Source organism: Carcharodon carcharias, chromosome 1, assembly GCF_017639515.1.
Source record: "Carcharodon carcharias isolate sCarCar2 chromosome 1, sCarCar2.pri, whole genome shotgun sequence".
Taxonomy (NCBI): Eukaryota; Metazoa; Chordata; class Chondrichthyes; order Lamniformes; family Lamnidae; genus Carcharodon; species Carcharodon carcharias.
The window spans coordinates 107516346-107536486 of record NC_054467.1 but is presented as its reverse complement, the minus strand read 5'-3'; the positions used below and the strand labels follow the sequence as shown (position 1 = coordinate 107536486).

Genomic DNA, 20141 nt, shown 5'->3' with positions numbered 1-20141 from the left:
CTGCTCAGAATTCACAGAGAATTAACAAAATATTGATCAGGCTCACGTTAGAGTAAAGGGAAAGAAGGGGAGGAATTTCTTGACCAGAATGTTCCCCTCGGTCCAACGAGGAAGCAGGGATTGCTGGATCTGGTGCTGGGGTATGAGGTGGACCAAGTGGGCCAAATGTCTGTGGGGAACAGCTGGGTAAGAATGAACATCGGTGTACAAGATTATGAAAGATTTAGATTAGGGAAACAAAGAAAAAGCTGTTCCATTAGTTGATTGGACAAGGACTAGAGGATGTAGATTTAAGGTTTTGGGAGAGGGGTATGGTGAGGTATGAGGAAGAATCTTTTTACACAGAAAGTGGTAATAACCTGGAACTCTCTGCCTACAAGAGTGATGGAAGCAAACATGATCAATGATTTCAAAAGGAAATTGAATGTGCACTTGAGGGAAATAAACTTGCAGGGCTAGAGGCATAGAGCGGGGAAATAGGACTGACTGGATCGCTTGACAGAAAGCTGGCATGGACTTGGTGGGCCGAATGGCTCCTTCTGTGCTGCAATGACTATGGCACTGTGCTATCATTACAAAGGCGCTACTCAAAGGTTGTATAGACTATTTCATACTGGTTTGATTACTTGGTACTTGTTATGAGTTTAAAATGCTGAAATTGTAGAATCATATTGTTAACATAGGAGTCACTTTATTTTTGGGCATTTCCTCCTGAATTTTCTTCATTTAGCCTTTCTTTCTTTTAGGTCATGGATCATATTAGACATGACTTCATGAGTGGCAGCAGCCTTTTGCTACCTCTCTCAATCTGCCAGCCTTCACTTGTGCTTTGCTGGATAAATATTAGCAGGCCATTTATTTTGGTGCAGGGTTGGAGAGAAATTAGAGCTGAGCTTGATCCTCTCCCCTCCCTAATACTACCAGCTAGGATTATTGAACATTAATCAGGAGCATGAATTCTTGAAGACGGCAATCCCCCCACTAATCTATGGGCATGGAAACAAATTGTCCTTTAAAATTCATGATTTAGTGTTTACACTTTTTTTGTGACTTGGAGAAGAAATTGAGCTTCTTAGTGAATGCTTAAAGAGGAAAGGAAATAATTAACCCCTTTGTGCTCAATAATATTCCCTTGGTGCTAAAAGATACATACATAAATATGATTTTTTACAGATCCTTATTCAAGATCCTTCACACTCTCAATTTTGAGATGAATCCTGTAAATATACAAATAGAGGACTTCTCGACTTTTACGGAAGCTAGACAAATAGTATCTGAATATAAAATATGCCCTAATCTCCTTTTTTAATATATTTTGTACAATGTGGTAGATTTTTTTATTGTCTTCACTGCTCAGAAATAATCTGGTAGAGTGGATTTACTGTCCTTTATAGATTTCAAATTGTCAAATTATTGCCCAGATTAAAACTTATCCAAATGTGTCTTCAAAGAATATGGGCAAAAACCCACTTAATTTAATAAATACACATGATAGGTGTGTCATACTAGTCTCAGAGCAGTGGTGTGAAAAATTGAGTATTTTGTACACAGAAAGGTCTATTTTGTATGTAGAAAAATATGAGATGCGCCATCCGAATGAAATGAGTTTCATGTAGAAGTCATCTTCTATCTCAGCAACAGTACGGAGACTCACCTGTATCCTAGCTGTAATATGTGGTACATCCAAAGTTTAGGAGGAAATTTAGACAAACATCTTATGAAACAAGCACCTTTTAAAAATTAACTTGCAATTTAAAAGTATGATTCTTTGGGAAATTATCTCTGCCACAAAAATGTTGTTTTATTTCTTCGGACAAGAGGCGCCATGCTTGCTAGGCTCTAAATAACACAAGGCTCTAAATATTTTTTTAATGTTTGAATCATGTTTTCTGTGACTTTCATATATGAAGCAAATTTATCAGCAGTGGGTTCTCTCCCATGCAAAAGGAGGGGGTGGTGGTATAGTGGTACTGTCATTAGAGTAGCAACCCAGAGTAATGCTGTGGGACCCAGGTTCAAATCCAACCATAGCAGATGGTGAAGTTTGAATCCAATAAAAATTTGGGATTAGAAAATCTAATGATGACCATAAAGCCATTGCTGATTTTAAACTGGTTCACTAATGCCCTTTAGGAAAGGAAAATTGCTGTCCAGACCAACAGCAATGTGGTTGACTCTTAAATGTCCCCTGAACAAGGGCAATTAGGGATGGGCATCCAGTGATGCCCACATCCCATGAAAGAGTAGGAGGGGGAGACAAAAAGGGTGTAAAGTTCCAGAAGAGGATGAAAGAAGCACTTTAGAGCCACTATAGTACCTTTTGAAGTGCTCTGGGGTGGTCAGATTTCTGTGTCAGTAAATTTCTATGGTTATATTGATCGACTTACCAGAAAGTTACTTCTATTGTTCTGAGTTTGTTTTTCTCAAAATTCTGTGTGCCTTTGCTGAGCTGAACAGTCTTGTGCACGCTAATATTAGCAGGAAGCCCCCGCAACCCCCCGGCACAGGGACCTCTGAGCCAAGGCGAGGGGGAATAGGAGGAGGAAGCTTTGGGAGTAAAACAACTCGGGACTAGGAGGAGGATAAGAATTGAAAGCAGCAACAGGCTGGAGTCCAACACACGTGATAAACCTGTTTATCAAACACTATAAAAGGGAACAAAGCTATCGCGAACAGAGCGAGTGGTGTGCGAGGGCTTAAAGTGTCTTTCAATTTGTGACTTCATTAGGTATTAATCGGAGGGGAAAAACGTCAGCATCAGCTGGTGGCAAGATTTCGGGACAGGTTTGGAGGGGGTAGCGCCTGAAGCACTGTTGAAGCTGACAGTTCCCGGGCTCCAGAAACCTGGCGGAATGGCCACTGAACTCTTCAGCAAACAGCAAACCATTCAACTCCGGCAAAGGCACATCGGGTGAGTGCATCCGTGACCACTTTATAGCCTCTACTTTCCTTTAAACTCTACTCGTTCTGTCCCACCCCCGACGCAGGGAATGACTTAAAATGTGTGTGTGTTGTCCTCCCGTGTTTGGTGTGTGACCATCCGGGAGTTACTGCACTATTTAGAGCTCAGTACAAGTGTGAGCAGAGGAGTGTGCAACACACACTGCTTTCACCTTCATTGCTCTATTTTGCTGCACACGAGTCACTGTTGTCCCCTTCATCTTCATCCATATTACAGGAAGGGCATAATTGCTCTGGAGAGAGTACAGAGGAGATTTACAAAAATATTGACAGGGCTAGAAAATTGCAGCTATGTTGAAAGATTGGATAAACTAGGGTTGTTTTCCTTAGAACAGAGGAGGCTGAGAGGTGACCTAACTGAGGTGTACAAAATTATGAGGGGCCTGTAATGTGGTGACCAGAACTGTACACAAAATTCCAGCTGTGGCCTGACCAGCTTTTTTACAGTTCCATCATTACATCCCTGCTTCTGTATTCAATACCTCACCCAATAAAGGAAAGCATTCCATGTGCTTCCTTCACCACCTTATCACCCTGTCTTGCCACCTTCAGGGACCTGTGAACACGCTCTCCAAGACCTGTCACTTCCTCAGCCCCTCTCAATATCCTTCCATTTATTGTGTATTCCCTTGTTTGTTTGCCCTCCCCAAATGCATTACCTCACACTTCTCTGAATTGAATTACATTTGCTACTTTTCCGCTCACTCAACCAAACCATTGATATCTTTCTGGATACAATAGCTATCCTCTTCACTATCAACCACATGGCTAACTTTTGTGTTATCTGCAAATGTCCCAATCATGCCTCCCACATTTAAGTCCAAATCATTAATATATATACACAACAAACAGCAAAGGCCCCAACATTGAGCCCTGTGGAACACCACTGGAAACCATTCACAAAAACATCCATTGATCATTACCCTTTTTAATGTATGGAATCTGCTTGGGTGGAGCTCAGAAACAGCAAAGGTCAGCAGACATTGGTCAAAGTTGTTTATAGGCCACCAAACAGCAGTGGTAATGTGGGGCATGGTATTAATCAGGAGAGGAGAAAAGCATGTAGCATGGGCAATACAGTAATCATAGGTGACTTCAATCTGCATATAGACTGGGTAAACCTATTGAGCACTAATGCTTGTGGAAGAAGAGTTTCTGGAGTGTGTTAGGGATATTTTTCTAAAGCAGTATGTTGAGGAGCCAACTAGAGTACAGGTTATTTTAGATCTAGTATTATGAAATGAAAAAGGGAAAATTAATAAGCTTGTTGTAAAAGAACCTTTAGGGATGAGTGACCACAATGTGATAGAATTTTGCTCTGTTTGAATGTGAGGTGATGCACTCTGAAGCAAGGGTGCTAAAGTTGAATAAAGGAGATTATGATGGCATGAGGGACAAATTGGCTGAGGTGGATTGGGAAAATACATTAAAGGGTATGACTGTACATAGGCAATGGATAGTCTTCAAATAACTATTACATAACTTACAGCACCTCTACATTCCTTCAAGGTGCAAAAACCCAAAAAAGTCAGTCAACTGTGGCTGACAAGAAAGTTAAAGTTTGTAAAAGATTAAAAGAAAAGGCTTGTAAAGTTGCCAGTAGTAGTAGTAAACTTGAGGATTGGGAGGTTTTTAGAATACAGCATAGGAAGACTAAGAAACTGGCAAAGAAAGGGAGAAATAGAAAATGAATGCAATCTAGCAAAAAACATAAAAAGGACTGTAAAAGCTTCCATAGGTATGTAAAAGGTGTTTTGCTAAGACAAATGTGGGCCCATTATAGGCAAGAGTCAGGAGAATTCATAATGGGGAATGGAGAAATAGTAGAGACGTTAAATGATTACTTTCTGTCTATTTTCATTGAGAAGATACAGGAAATCTCCCAGATTTAGAGATCCAAGGGACTCGGGAGAATGAGGAGTTGAAGGAAATTAGTGTCAGTAAGAAGGTTGTATTGGAGAAATTAATGGGACTGAAAGTTGTTAAGTCCCTGCGGATATTCTGCATCCCAGAGTGTTGAAAGAGGTTGCTATAGAGGTAGTGGATGCATTGGTGATCATTTTCCAAAATTCTATAGATTCTGGAACGGTTCCTGAAGATTGGAAGGTAACAAATGTCACCTCACTGTTTAAGAAGGGAGGGAGAGGGAAAACGGAACTACAGACCTGTTAGCCTTACATCAGTAGTAGGGAAAATGCTAGAATCTATTATGAGGGATGTGATAAATGGATACTTGGATAACCATGATCTGATTGGACATAGCATGGATTTGCGAATGAGAAATCATGTTTGATTAACTTGTTGGAGTTTTTTTGATGATGTTACAAATAAAATTGACAAAGAGTCGATGGATGAATTTTCAGAAGGCTTTTGATAAAGCACCCCACAGGAGGTTGATTAATAAAATAAAAGTATAGAGGATAGGAGGCAATATACTGGCATGGATTAAGGATTGGTTAACAGGCAGAAAACAGAAAGTAGGAATAAACGGGTCATTCTCGCGTTGGCAGGCTGTGACTAGTGGGGTACCACAAGGATCAGTACTTGGGCCCCAGCTGTTCACAATATCTATCAATGATTTAGATGTGGGGACCAAATGTAATATTTCCAAGTTCGCAGATGATACAAAGCTAGGTGGAAATGTGGGTTGTGAGGAAGATGTAAAGTGGCTACAGGAGGATTTGGACAGACTTAGTGAGTGGGCAAGAACATGGCAGATGGAATATAATTTGGAAAAATATGAGGTTATCCACTTTGGTAGAAGGAACAGATGTGCAAAGTATTTCCTAAATGGTAAGAGATTAGAAAATGTGGATGTACAAAGGGACCTGGGTATCCTTGTCCATAAGTCACTGAAAGCTAATATGCAGGTGCAGCAGGGAATTAGGAAGGCGAATGGTATGTTGCTCTTTATCACAAGAGGATTTGAGGACAGGAATGGTGAAGTCTTGCTTCAGTTGTATAGAAGCTTGGTTAGACCGCACCTGGAGTACTGTGTGCAGTTTTGGTCCACTTACCTCAGAAAGGATATTATTGCCATAGAGGCAGTGCAACAAAGTTTCACCAGACTTGTACTGGGGATGGCGGGACTATCCTGTGAAGAGAGATCGGGGAAACTGGGTCTGTATTCTCTAGAGTTTCGAAGAATGAAAGGTGATCTCATTGAAACCTACAAAATACTTAAGGAATAGACAGGGGTAGATGCAGGTAAGATGTTTTCCCTGGTTGGGGAGTCTAGAACTATGGGACACTATTTCAAAATAAGGGTGAAGTCACTTAGCACTGAGATGAAGAGAAATTTCTTTACTCAAAGGGTTGTGAATCTTTAGAATTCTCTACCCCAGAGTGGAAGCTCAGTCACTGAGTATGTTTTAAGGTAGAGATTGATAGATTTCTGATTAACATTAACCTAAAGGGTTATGGGGATAGTGTGGGTAAAAGGCATTGAAGTGTTCGATCAGCCATAATCGTATTGAATGGTGGAGCAGGCTCAACAGGCTGAATGGCCTTCCCCTGTTCCTATGTTTCCTGTTGGAAATTTTGGATCCAACTTGCCACCTTCCCCTGTATCTACCATGTGGGACCTTGTCAAATGCCCTACTAAAATCCATGTAGACAACATCCACTACACTGCCTTCATCAATCCTCCTGGTTACTTCCTCAAAAAATTCGATTAAGTTAGCAAGACATGATCCTCCCCTAACAAAACCATGCTGACCATCCCTGATCAATCTTTGCCTTTCTAAGTGACAGTTTATCCTCTCTCAGAATGGATTCCAATAATTTACTCACCACTGAAGTCAGACTGACCAGCCTATAATTTTCTGGCCTATCCTTCGTACTCTCTTTAAGTATTGGTACAACGTTTACAGACCTCCAATCCCCTGGGACCTCGCCATTATCTAGTGAGGATTGGCAAATGATCCTTAGAACATCTGCTATTTCCTCCCTGATTCCCTTCAACATCCTGGTATACAATCCAGCCAGCCCGGGTGATTTATCCGCCTTCAGGAATGCTAGTCCCTCCAGTGCTTCCTCTCTCCTTATGCTTATTGTATCTAATATTTCACACTCCTCTTCCTTAACTAGAACAAAAACAGAATTACCTGAAAAAACTCCTTAACTAGGATGTCTGCATCACCCTCTCTTTAGTGAAGACAGAGACAAAGTACTCATTGAGAACTCCGCCCACATTTTCAGCATCAACATATGGGGCTGAACCTTCAGCTCAGTAAGCAGGGGCGGGTGCCTGCTCGCTGAGACGTAAAATGGGGCGTGGTGACATTGAGCATGCATCCCAACATCACCGCGCGTCATTCAGACTTTCAGTTCAGTAGGGCGCGCACCCAAGTTGGCTGCACCCACTGAACTGTCAAGGCCTATTAAGGCCATTTAACACTCAATGAAAATAATTAACTGAGCTGTCCATCCAACCTTAAGGTTGTCGGGTAGGCGAAGAGCCCAGGTGGCCTTCGTATTTTTCATGGAACCTCATCCACGGGCAGGATGAGGTTTCAAGAACATTTTTAAAGTGTTGGAAAAAGTTTTATTGAAATTAATGCACATGTCCCAGCTCATGTGACAGTTTCATATGAGGAGACATGTCATAAAAATTTTCTCGCCACTTTATTAAACTTTTTGTACTGAAAACTAATCTTGAGGACACCTCTTTGCCTCAGGGAGATTTCTGCGCTCTTTTGCGCGTTTGTGAAAGAGTGCGCTCCCAACTCGGGCAACCCGCTTCTGGGTGCGCGTCACACTGGGCGGGCCTTAATTAACCTGCCCACGTAAAATGGTGGCACGCTCCCGCTCCACCCACCTGACAGGCAGAAAATTCTGCCCATATGTTACCTTGTACATCTTTGTTAGGCCCTACCCTTTCCTGAGTTATCCTCTTGCTTTTAATGTACTGGTAAAACATCTTTGGATTTTCTTAGATTTTACCTGCAAATTTTTTTTTGTATCTTCTCTTCATTTTCCTGATTTCCTTTTTTACTTCACCCCTGTACTTTCTATACTCCTCTAGGCTTTCTGTAGTATTAAGCTTTTTGTGACTGTCATAAGCTTTTTCTGCTTTATTTCACCCTGTATGCTTCTGGATAACTTGGGGGGGGGTTCTAGATTTGGCAGTACCATTCTTTTTCTTTATGGGGATATGTCTACACTGTGCCTGTAGAATCTCACTTTTGAATACCTCCCACTGATTTGACACTGTTTTCCCTTCTAGTAGCTGTTTCCAGTCCACTTTTGCCAGTTCACCTCTCAGCTTTATAAAGTTAATTTTCCACCAATTTAGAACTTTTACTCCTGTTCTACCTTTGTCCTTTCCTATAATGATGCTAAATCTAACTTGTATTATTGTCACTATCTCCAAAATGGTGCCCCACTACTACTTCATCCACTTGCCCAGCTTCACTCCCCAAGAATAAACCTAGAATTGCGGCCCCTCTCGTTGGGCTTGTTACGTGCTGGCTGAAAAAGTTCTCTTGAATGCAGCTCAAGAATTTTGTGCACTTGATGCCCTTCACACTGTTCATATCCCAAATGATATTAGGGTCATTGAAGTCTCCAACTATTACTGCCCTATTGTTTTTACACTCAGAAAATTGCCTATGTATTTACTCTTCTAACTCCCTTTCACCATTTGGGGGTCTATAGTACACTCCTAGCAATGTGGCTGCCCCTTTTTCATTTCTGAGCTCAACCCATATGGCCTTGTTTCATGTTTCATTTAGCATACCATCCCTCCTCACAGCTGTAATTGTTTCTTTAACCAATAATGCTACACCCCACTTTTTTTATCCCCCTCCCTATCCTGCCTGAAAACTCTATATCCATGGATGCTGTGCTGTTATTGTTGCCCCTCTTTAAGCCAAGTTTCCATTATAGCGATGGTATCATGCTGCCATGTATGTATGTGTGCCCTCAGCTCATTGGCTTTATTTGCTATAAACCTTGCATTCACATGTACACCTTGTGAAACTGCCAAATTCCCATGCTGTACACTTTTTAACCTGTTTGTCTTCTATCTTTCAGGATGACACCAGTTCTCCATCTCCCATTCCCTGCCCTGAATTTGCCCTCAGGTTTCCAGCCCTCTGCCAATCTAGTTTAAATCCCCACCCAACAGCACCAGCAAATCTCCTTGCGAGGATATTCATCCCAGTCCTGTTCAGGCATAGACCATCTGGCTTGTACAGATTCCAGATCCCCAGAACCAGTCCCAATACATCAGAAATTTGATGCCATCCTTCCTACAGTAGGGCCTAAACCTTTGGCTCAGTGGGCAGGGTCTGCCCCCGCTCACCGAGGCATAAAATGACGCGTGGTGACGTCGGGCATGCGTCCTGATGTCACTGTGCATCATTCAGATTTTCAGTTCGGCGGGCGTGCACCTGAGTTGGCTGCACGCCTGCCAAACTGTCAAGGCCTATTAAGGCCATTTAAGTATCAATTAAACTAATAAACTGAGCTGCCCGCCCAACCTTAATTGGTGGGCAGGCAAAGAGCCCAGGCAGCCTTCACAATTTTCATGGAACCTCATCCACAGGCAGGATGAGGTTTCATGTAGTGTTTATAAATTGAATAAAATTTTTTATAAAAATTCATTGACATGGCCCAGCTCATGTGACACTGTCAGATGAGGGGACATGTCTTAATTTTTTTTTTCTTTATTAAAATTTTGGGAACTTAAACTAATCTCCCTGAGGCAGCTCTGTGCCTGGGAGATTTTTAAGAGCGCAGGCCCTGACTCAGGAACGCCGCCCCTCCCCCACTGCCCACACAGGGAGCGCTCAGCGCTTCCAGGCACAGGTCACACTGGGTGGACTTTAATTGGCCCGCCCACGTATAATGGCAGCACGGACCCGATCGGCTGCCCCTGTGTGCCCCTGCACAACCCCACTTACAGGGGAAAATTCTCCCCCAGCTTTCCAGCCAGTGTTCAATCGCTCAATTCTCCTATATCTATACTCATTTGCATGCAGGACTGGGAGTAATCCAGAGATTACTGCATTAGAGGTCCTGCTTTTCAATCTCCTTCCAAGCACCCTGAAATCTGCTTTTAGGACCCCATCCCCTTTCCTACCTAAGCCATTGGTACCAACATGGAGCACAACCTCAAGCTGGTAACCCTCCACTAGAAGAATGTCCTGCAGCCACTCTGTGACATCCGTGACCTTGGCACCAGGGAGGAAACATACCATCCTGGAGTCACATCTACAGCCACAGAAACACCTGTCTGTTCCCCTAACTATCGAATGCCCTATCACTACTGCTCTTCCCCTCAACTTCCTCCCTTCCTGTATATCAGAGCCATCTGTGGTGCCATAAACCTGGATCTGACTGCACATCTCCTTACCAGTATCCAAAACAGAAAACTGATTGGCATGCGGGACTCCTCCACTATCAGCCTAATTCTCTTGGATTGCCTGGTGGCCACACTTTCCCTTTCTGCCTCCAGGCTCTTAAGCTGTGGTGTAACCACCTCTCTGAATGTGCTATCCACACAGCTCTGAGCCTCGCAGACGTGCCACAGTGACTGCAGCCGTTGCTCAAGCTCCAAAACCCAGAGCTCTAGGTTCTGCAGCTGGTGACACTTCCTGCACATGTGGTCACCTAGGACAGCAGTAGCGTCCATGATTTCCCACATATTACAGGATACACATTCCACACAACCAAGCTGTCCTGCCATGGCTTCAATTTACTTCCTTTAAGTTAACTTTATTTTACTTTGGTTTGCTTATACTACTTTATTTTACCTGACCTTGACTTTACTTCCCAATTGCTTGCTTTTCTTACTTAAATCTAAGGAGCTCCTTCTTTTAAAAAGGATGTGTTTTTCCAATTTTCAGCTGCCTGAAGACCCTCCCTAGCTGCAGTTTCTCACCAACCAAAAAGAACTTGTGTTTCTCCTGTGATGTCATTCTTGAATGTTTTCAAAACTTAGCCCTCTCGTGCAGCTTTCAACTCCTGGTCTGCTGCAGGCTGACAAAGACAGGAAAAGAAAAAAGCACATCCCTCCCCTCCCTCCTCACCAAACTCACAGTAATTCCACTCTGTACCAGTGCACTCTACGACAAGACACTTAGCCTCTCTTATTTATATTACTGACATTCAGATGAATCTTGCGGTTACAGAACCAGATTAGACCAGTTACCTAATTTGCTGATCTCATCTGCTCGCTAGGCTTGATTAGCCCTGCCCAAGCCACTAAGAAACTTAAAACTTAAAAACAGCAAATTTAAATGCTAAATTGCAAGCAAGCAGTCCTAGATTTCATAAAAGAATAACCTTTAAAGTTTAAAATTTCACTCCCTTTTCCTCAAATTTGAAGTAATTCCACTCTGTGGAAACAGTGCCATGGGATCTTGTACATTCACTTGAAAGAGCAGGTGATGCCTGGTTTAGCAACTCTCCTGAAAGACGGCTACACCCACAGTGCAGCACTGCAGCGTCAGCCTAGATTTTTGTGCTGTTACAAAGAGATCAGGTGAGGTTGAGTTGATAGTACTCTGAATCAGAAGGCTGTGTGTTCAAGTCTCTCTCCAGGAACTTGAGTACAAAACTGAACCAGATTAAAGTTTCACAAAGGAGCCTTGTATCCTGTTCCACAAAGATGTGTTTTGCTGGTTCACTAAGTACCCATTCTGTGAAGAACAGTAATATATACAATATGCATGGTGTGCCTTTAAGGAGTGCACTGAATAAGGACAAAAGGGAAGAATTTGATTTTAATGTGAAAAAATAACACCAAAGGGGCAACATTTGGAATGCTATCTTCCCATGAAAATGTGCCAGCTGCCAAATTGGAAGTTCATGTTCAGGGTATCTGTTGGATGCCTTTCATATGTGAATTGGGGTCCTAGGGCCAATGTTCATCAAGTAAGCAGAATTTATGCTGCTCATGCTCCAACCATTTCATCCCATTCATCAGTGGCCTAACCAGTAATTAAATTGCTCCTCCTGGCTCCATAGAAATATTACAGGCTGCTCTGGGCTGTGAGCGCAAACCCAATTTGACCCCATACCACACCTATGACATACCTACATGCTGCCCTGGCATCAGAGTAAATGAAAACTCCAAAAGTCCCAACTGGCAAGCTGCATCTAGTCATCCAATTTATTTTCCCAAAAATATATCCTATTCATAAAATGTGTAAAAGTTCTTTACATAACAGATCAAATTTGGCATTTCATACAGTGCAATATAAACCAGTTTCTTTCAACACAGTACATGAGGTACCTGATTACCCTTGTCATTACGGGTTACATTCACAATGTATATTCATCTTTCATGTCAAGCATTCTCTGAAGCGAACAGCTCGAGGGGTTTTATATGCTTTCCAGCCCCTTGGTATACTGTGCATCTGGCTGCCCAACTTACATCTGCAGTTAACCAGTTTAATCCAGTTGAGGGCCCAATGCCAAATTTACCCGATAACTTGGGCCTCTCAGCATTAGCTTCAGACACACATTTAGATTAAAAGCAAAAAACTGCAGATGCTGGGAATCCAAAACAAAAATAAAAATACCTGGAAAACACATTTAGGTTGTGCTGCCTATTTCATGTTGGTAACCAACACTAGTTGGATTTCTCTCCCATGATGTTTCAAGAGGCAACGTGCAGTTGCAATGGAAAGGGAGTCTGAAGTCTTTCTGGTATACAGTACCCAAGGCAGTCTTGATCAAAAGGTACAGGATATTCCAAGTGCTTCCATATGGACTGTTAATGGCTTTAAATAGATCTTAACAGGCAAAAGAGTGAGGTAGACCGCTGTATGTGATACAAAAATCATTTCAGTTAGCTGTGAAAACTCATTCAAACAGGAACAAAAGGTCAATTAAATAGCTCAAGAATAGGCAGAAAAGCAGTGGAATATAAATGAGAGAAATCAGCAGGAAAGTCAAAGAGATTTGTTGGAAACAATATTCGAGCCAGAGGGCTGAAGAGCGACTGAGGGGAAATTGAGGGACTGTTTGTATTAAACTTGGCCGAAACAGTGTGGGAAGTTAAAAGGAGAATGAGAGGGAGAGTTGATGTTCAAAGCAGCAAGGGGTAAATTTTGTCTTTTGCAGAGCTTTGCACACAAGTTGCATACATTGGATGTGACCTTCGAAACATGGCAAGAGGGAATGCCTCAATTCTCAAAATGTACTCTCAACAAAGAAAGCGCTACATCAGGAGTGCTGAAATTTAAGATCAAAAGCAAAAAACTGCAGATGCTGGAAATCCAAAACAAAAATAAAAATACCTGGATAAACTCAGCAGGTCCGTATGACTCTTCAACAGAACTAAGTAAAAATTCACCTCTCTTCTATTTTTACTTAGTTCTGTTGAAGAGTCATACAGACTCGAAACGTTAACTGTGTTCCTCTCCGCAGATGCTGCCAGACCTGCTGAGTTTTTCCAGGTATTTTTATTTTTGTGCTGAAATTTAACCTTGGGAAGTCAGGAATTTTTTTTTTCATTGATGACTCCGATGTATTCAACAAAAGTCAGATTAAGCACAATTATTCCTCAGTTTCCCAAACTGCTTTCAGTCTCCCTGGTGGAATGTTCAGAATTAATATTGCCAATGTTACAAAACTGAAATTCATTGGATCTTAAATAGGTCAACACCTCAATTAGAATGATGGACAGACGTGAACTACTAAAGCACCGGCAATGATTTCCAGTCTAGAGTGGAGGCCATTCCTTGGGAAAGATCCCAGGGCATTATACCAAAACTTGTGTTGGTATTTACTGTGATGACCCTTGCACAAATTGACTGGTGATGTTTCCACATCTTCAGCCTTCCACAAGTTATGAGTCAATCCTCAACAGTACAAATTATTTTTCTTAACGTCCAAAATGTACAAAGGCTTCACTTGTATTTATAAAACTGTACATTTCATTTTGTTTGGATATGAAGAGACATGAACATCTACAATAAATCCAGTTTCTCATGAATGCTTTTTCCCAAGAAAACATGTTGGTATCCAGCGCAATCTCACTCCAGTGGGTTAACAGTGGAAGCCCCAAGGATTAGGTAAGACCCACAGACACCAGCTCCCAATCTATGCTGGTAGATTCTGGGAGGCATTTTCTGGGATGGACCTTCTTTGTCTGAAGCATAGCCCCTTCTGTTAGAGGAAATGACTTCTCCCTACATTCCCTGATCTCTGCAGGTCCTGGCATTAAGTTGAAGCTGGAATATAGAGTGAGACCAGGCAAACCAGCCTCCAAGAAGGTTCAAGTAGGACTTTCCTGGCCACGGAAGTAACTTGGACCCCAGAAGTAAAGGTCATTTTTGTGGGTGGGTGGGGGAGGGTGGTGTCCTTGTAGGAGACCAGGAATATTTTCCCTGGATGGAAACAGACACCAAGGTTTCTAACTTATGCAACATGATGATCACGCGAGATGTGCCCATAATGGTATGGGTGCCTGCCACCTCTACACTTAGTAGATAAATCTCCCCTTCCAACTCTCCTTCCCTCCACACGCCTCACCACCCCCCCCCCCCCACCACCACCACTGATCATTGATCCCATATACTGTAGCAGGGTCCTTGGAGTGTAGAAACAGAAGAACAGGAGTGAGCCATTCAGCCTCTCGAATTGGCTCTGCTTTTTAATTAGACCAGGGCTGATTTGTACTACAATTCTATTTATGCTCCTTTGCTCAATATGCTAGATACCTTTACCCATCAAAAATTTACCAATCAGTCTTGAAAATTTCAATTGATCCAGCCTTTTGGGAATAAGGGAGTTTCAGATTTCCAATACCCTTGATGTGAAAATGTGCTTCCTGATTTTCACACCTTTTCTGGCTCTAATTTTTAGATTGTGTTATATAGTTCTGGAATCCTTCTGGGACCAGAAGATTCTGCCGGTGGCAGAGGTCAGTGGGGATCAGGTTAGAGGTTACATTTTTTTTTTAAATCTCAAATGCAGCCCAACCAGCCTACCACCCACCCGCTTCCGGGTTTAACAAAGGAGCAGCAAGGGGCGGACAACCAGCACATTCCCAAGGGGCAGGTCAGTCATTTACATTTTTTGATGTGGCTGGCAGCCTCTGATTTAACCTGCTTCACAGCTCTAACTGGTCCATTGGCTTTTCCAGGCATCAGGCATCTGGGAAACTGAAGGCAAGGACAGCTTTGGAAAGAAATTAACTGCTTTTGTACCATTGCTTGTGGCAGGAGGAGCTGGAGTGCTTTCCCAACATCCCCCAAGCCCCTCCCCATCAGGTGTCTCACCCGTACAAATATCCCTAGGGTCCATGATCACTGTCTCTCCCTGCCCCCCCCCCCCCCCCCCCCCCCACCCCCCCCCCTCACTGCTCCATGCCCCCGTGACCTCAGAGGTCAGGGATCAGACTTAACACCCCCCACCACCACGCCCTACAACTGTAATTGAAGACCGGGCCCCAAAGTTGTGGATTTGACCTACCTGCTTGTGTAACCAGCTACTGAGTATGCCCCTCTGGACTAGAAGCCAAGCCTGTCAGTCAGGCTAACTTCTAGTTGGGGAACGTGTTAAGAGAAAGAGAGGCAAGCTTTTTAAAACTGTAAAGCAGAAAATGCAGACTTTGAGGTTTGCCAGTGGAAATTCCACACCTCCTGCCTACGTAATCTGCCACTTTTAATATCCAGGCCTCAGCGGTCAGATTCTATTAACATGGCCTCTTATTCCCTCAGTTTTAATATCTTAGCTAAAAAAAGGTGATTTTAAAACATAAATCCTTTGATCACCACCGTTCTCCCAATGAATCAACCTCCAATACCCTTTTCCCTATTTGGCCTGCAATTCCCCCACTCCTGGCCTCATAACTTCTTCAGTTACTCATTGGGCTGTGGCGACACTGACTGCATCCCAATCTTGGTTTGCTCTTCGCTCACTCTATTGAAATGAGGCCTGAGGCCCAATACCAGAGTTGTTGTGGGCCTCATCGTTCAGGCATCCTTGTGTCTTGTTATGTTGGGCTGCTGTTGCTGCTGTTACTGCTGCTTGTAGCTACTCCTGACAGGAGATCTGCTGTCATGGTGTGTCACGCTCGTGTGTCTTGCGTCATCCTTACACATCCACTGTAACTCGTCTGCAACTGCTCTATGACATCTGTCACCAGCTACACCTAGGTCGAGACAGATTGGGCAATTGTCAATTATCTTATTACCATCAGACTATTCAAAATAAGGCACCTATGCTGATAAAATGATGAACTTTACAGTTTTGCAAAGTGTTTGGTGCTAACAACTCGTAAGTTTTTTTTAGACTAATAAATTCTGCAGGAGTAGTGATTACAGACGTGGCTGATTCCTTTAACACAACCATTGTTAATACTTCAAAACGTTACTTGAGTAGCTGATTTGTTTCCTTAGGTGTTGATAGTCGCTTGGCTACTGGGAAAAGACTCTTTTGGGTCATATAACCTGTAAACGTTCAGATCTATTTTTTCCTTGCATTAAACTACTGAATACAGTTCAGCTTTTGACCTCTATCACTTCTTTCTATTCAGGCCTTCATGCAAGGTGTTCTTTTCAAAGGACCCACTCAAGGTAATCCGTGCCCAGGGTCAGTACATGTATGATGAGAACGACACCGAGTTCTTGGACTGCATTAACAATGTAGCTCATGGTAAGGAGCTGCTGCTTATAACTCCTTCCATTGCAACACCTGTAATTTGGCGGCTACATTTCCAGCTTAGCACTGAAGTCTTAAAATTCAAAGAAGCTGAATGATATAGGTTGAATATTTTTTCAGCTCTGTAATTTTGCTTTTGAATCCAGCAGAGGCCAGAGGGATGAAAGCCCAAGCTGCAGTAATTGTAAGGGATTTTTAAAAATATTCATTCATGAGATGTGGGCGTCACTGGCTAGGCCAGCATTCATTTCCCATCCCTAATTGCCCTTGTTCAGAGGGCATTTTAAGAGTCAACCGCATTGTAAATGAAGTGTGGCTAGCCACCTCCTAGCCTGATTTCTAAAGGGTGAAAACTGTTGACCTCAGTGTTGTAATGAATTGGCTTGCTTTTATCAGAAATGTCTGGTATAGAAAGCAACAGTGTTGCCAAGGTGTGGCTGGGTGCACCTTTTTTGAGGTTAAGTAGAGTGAGATTGTTGACCATGGCAAGAATTCAGGTTTTATTAAAAGCATAGTCTCAAAGGATGCAAAAAAAAAGGATGAATGTCTATATTGCACTGTCATTAATGATAACCTGACAGTACTCCATTCAAGGTATTGCATTCCTGTGATTTTGATAGTGGCTCGTCAATCGTGGCAACAATCAAGCATTCTCTGTTTATTTTTGCTCAAAGGGGAATTTCTGATTAAGATTTCATTTGTATTTGAATATCCTTATTTCTTTTTCCCCTTTTTTTTTTAGTGGGACATAGCCACCCGGACGTGGTGCAAGCTGCTGTCAAGCAGATGGAACTGCTGAACACAAACTCGCGTTTCCTGCATGATAATCTCGTCCAGTATGCTAATCAGCTCACTGCCACTCTCCACCCAAAACTTTCAGTTTGCTACTTTGTCAACTCAGGGTAATGTTGGGCTCACATTTGATACTGTTTGCATGTTTTTGAGAGGAATGGGAAATAAGGGGAAGTACGTTTATGCATTTTTTTGAAAGCATTTGTGGGGAGGGTTGCAATATGTGACCTTTAGGACCCAGTGTGGTGAAGACATTGGTTTATCTTTAAGTACAATTTTATTTTAGAACAGGCAATAATGACTTTACCCTTCACGTACATTGGTGCAACCATTGGGATTTGGGGTCCCTGCTCCCTCAAATCTGCACATGAATTATGTCCCCCTCACTTCACTCCATGCAAAACCCTTGATTTGCTTTTGGTGTGTCCTCTCCCAAACTTTGGGCGGAATCGACCAAGATTTGTACAAAATGCTTTGCTTTACCCGCCAGCCGCAATGGCAGTTTTTCACACAGTATCGTCCCAAACCCGCCACGTTAATTATGCATTCCTGGGAAACGCTTTCGCTCGCCACGCCATCACCTTGCCGCTTCATCATGCTGGGTGCCATATTTAAAGTGCAGCCGTGCGCACACCTCTCAGTGCTTCCAGCCCAGGACTGCTTCATGGAAGACATGGCCCTGAAAGGCAAGAAGGCTGCAGCCCCCAGGTTCAATGATGCATCCCTTGAGTGCCTTTTGGACACAGTGGAGGCCCACCATGATGTCTTCCATGCAGCAGAGGAATGTCTTCCTGCCTGTGGCTCCTTGTTCTGATGAGCAGTGTTTGTGTCACTCAGGTGTGAAACCTTTCTGTGCAAGATAAAGGCAGGTGTATCAGTCCAGGGCATCTCCCATGTGCTCTGTGCAACCTTTAGACCAAAGTGATGGTCCGGCCTCACACTCCCTGGACACATTACTGATGTTTGCACTTTAATGGTGCTGGTCATTGCTGCCAGAATGTCGTGGGCAGGCGTCACAGAGTTCCGTCATTCTCTCTGTGTGCTCTCAATACGTTTTAAGGTGGGACTAGCCCCCCATCTCTTCAGCATCTGTGACCAGTGAAGCTGTGCTCCTGAAGGGCTCGGGTGTTGAAGGTGAACAAAGGATCAGGTGCTTCTAAAGTTTCATGGCTGTGACTCTATGGTATGACCCTGATCAGAGTGCATGTGAGCTGCCCTCAGCCAGGCAGGAGTCAGACATTCTCAGAAGCTATGTGGAGATTTATGGAGTGTTCTCACTGCATGTTGTTGTCATCATCATCCTCCTGCAATCGGGCAATTATTAAGGCCTCCACTTCGTCTCCATGACAGGATCATCCTCACAGAGCGTATGTGCACTGCCATAAGCCAGACTGGGGTCAAACGTTCACAGATACAATGTGAGGATCTATGGTGTCTTCTCAATGCATGTCGTCATCATCCCCCACAAAGCTAGCAGCATGAGGTCCTCCCGAGCCTGCCTCGTCTGCAAGTGCAAGGGCCTCATCGCCGTCATCATCGCCTTCAAGGACTTCCTCACCCTCATCAACATCCACGTCCTCCTCATTGGAGGAGATCTCCTGCTCCTGTACCTCCTCCTCAGCCAGCTCCTATCCCTGTTGCAGTGCCAGGTTGTAAAGGGCACAGCAGATGACAACAATGCGTGACACCCTCTGCAGACTGTGTTGCAGGGCTCCACCAGGCCGGTCCAGGCACCGGATCATCATTTTCAGCATCCCGATGGTTTGCTCCACCAAGTTGCGAGTTGCAGCATAGCCTCATTATACTTTCACTCTTCTGCAGTCTGAGGCTACCGCACGGGTGTCATCAGCCACGGCCTCTGTAGGTAGCCCTTGTCCCCGAGGAGCCATCTCTGCAGCCTCTGTGGACTCTGGAAGACCTCAGGCATCTATGACTGACTGAGGATGTAGGAGTCATGGACAATCGTTGGAAACAATGCACATGTGTGTTTCTGGTAGTCGCACACCAGCTGCACGTTCAGTGAGTGGAATCCCTTGTGGTTGATATAGTTGACCCCTTGTTGCAACAGAGATCTGAGCGCCACATGAGCACAGTTGATCGAACCCTGCACCTGTGGGGAAACCTGAAATCTGGGCAAATCCAATCACTCTTGCATCCTGGCTCTTTTGGTCTCTGGCGAAATGCACAAAGTTGTGTGCCTTTGTGAAGACGGCATCCGTGACGTCATGGATGCTTTTGCAGATGGAGGCTTGTGATCTCCCATAGAGATCACCTGTGGAGCCCTGAAAGGAGCAACTGGTGCAAAAATTGAGTTCCACTGTCACTTTCACGACCACTGGCAGTGGATGCCCTCCATGTCCCTGTGGCACCAAATCCTGCAGTGGCTGGCAGATGACCAGTTCCCTAGATATGCATAGCCTTCGGCGACACTGGTTCTCGGTCATCTGCAGGAATGAAAGGCAATGTCTATAGACCCTGGGTCTAGCTAGGTGCCAGCTTGCAACAGCTCACAGTGGCTCTTCAGCAGCATGTACAGGAGCCACAGCCTCCCCTTCTTCCTGAGGGTACTGCTCCTCCCTCTGAGCAGCCAGGCGTCTCCGTCACTCTCTTCTCTGTCATCTTCACTCTCTGTATGTAATGAGGCATACAGCTTGTTCACCAGGCTCCATGCTCCTGATGTACTAATCCTGCAGGATGAAAGAGAGATGCTTGGGTATACTAAGAACCTCTCTTCTTTAAGTCTGAAAGCCGCTTAATGCTTTCCA

The 20141-nt window shown here is 43.7% G+C and overlaps 1 protein-coding gene across 4 annotated transcripts in view; it reads left to right on the top strand.

Annotated features, from left to right (window-relative positions):
- Positions 1-2650: 2650 nt before the first annotated feature.
- The window catches only part of etnppl (ethanolamine-phosphate phospho-lyase), a 55491-nt gene continuing 38000 nt past the window's right edge, over positions 2651-20141 (top strand). For 2 of the 4 annotated variants that reach the window (XM_041196626.1, XM_041196643.1), the window contains exons 1-3: positions 2651-2911; positions 16460-16578; positions 17327-17486. In XM_041196626.1, the coding sequence (XP_041052560.1) occupies positions 2853-2911; positions 16460-16578; positions 17327-17486 (338 nt within the window). In that variant the 5' untranslated portion in view covers positions 2651-2852. Of the gene's footprint in view, positions 2912-14895; positions 14980-16459; positions 16579-17326; positions 17487-20141 lie in introns of all 4 variants that reach the window. The other 2 variants (XM_041196631.1, XM_041196638.1) reach the window with 2 other exon arrangements.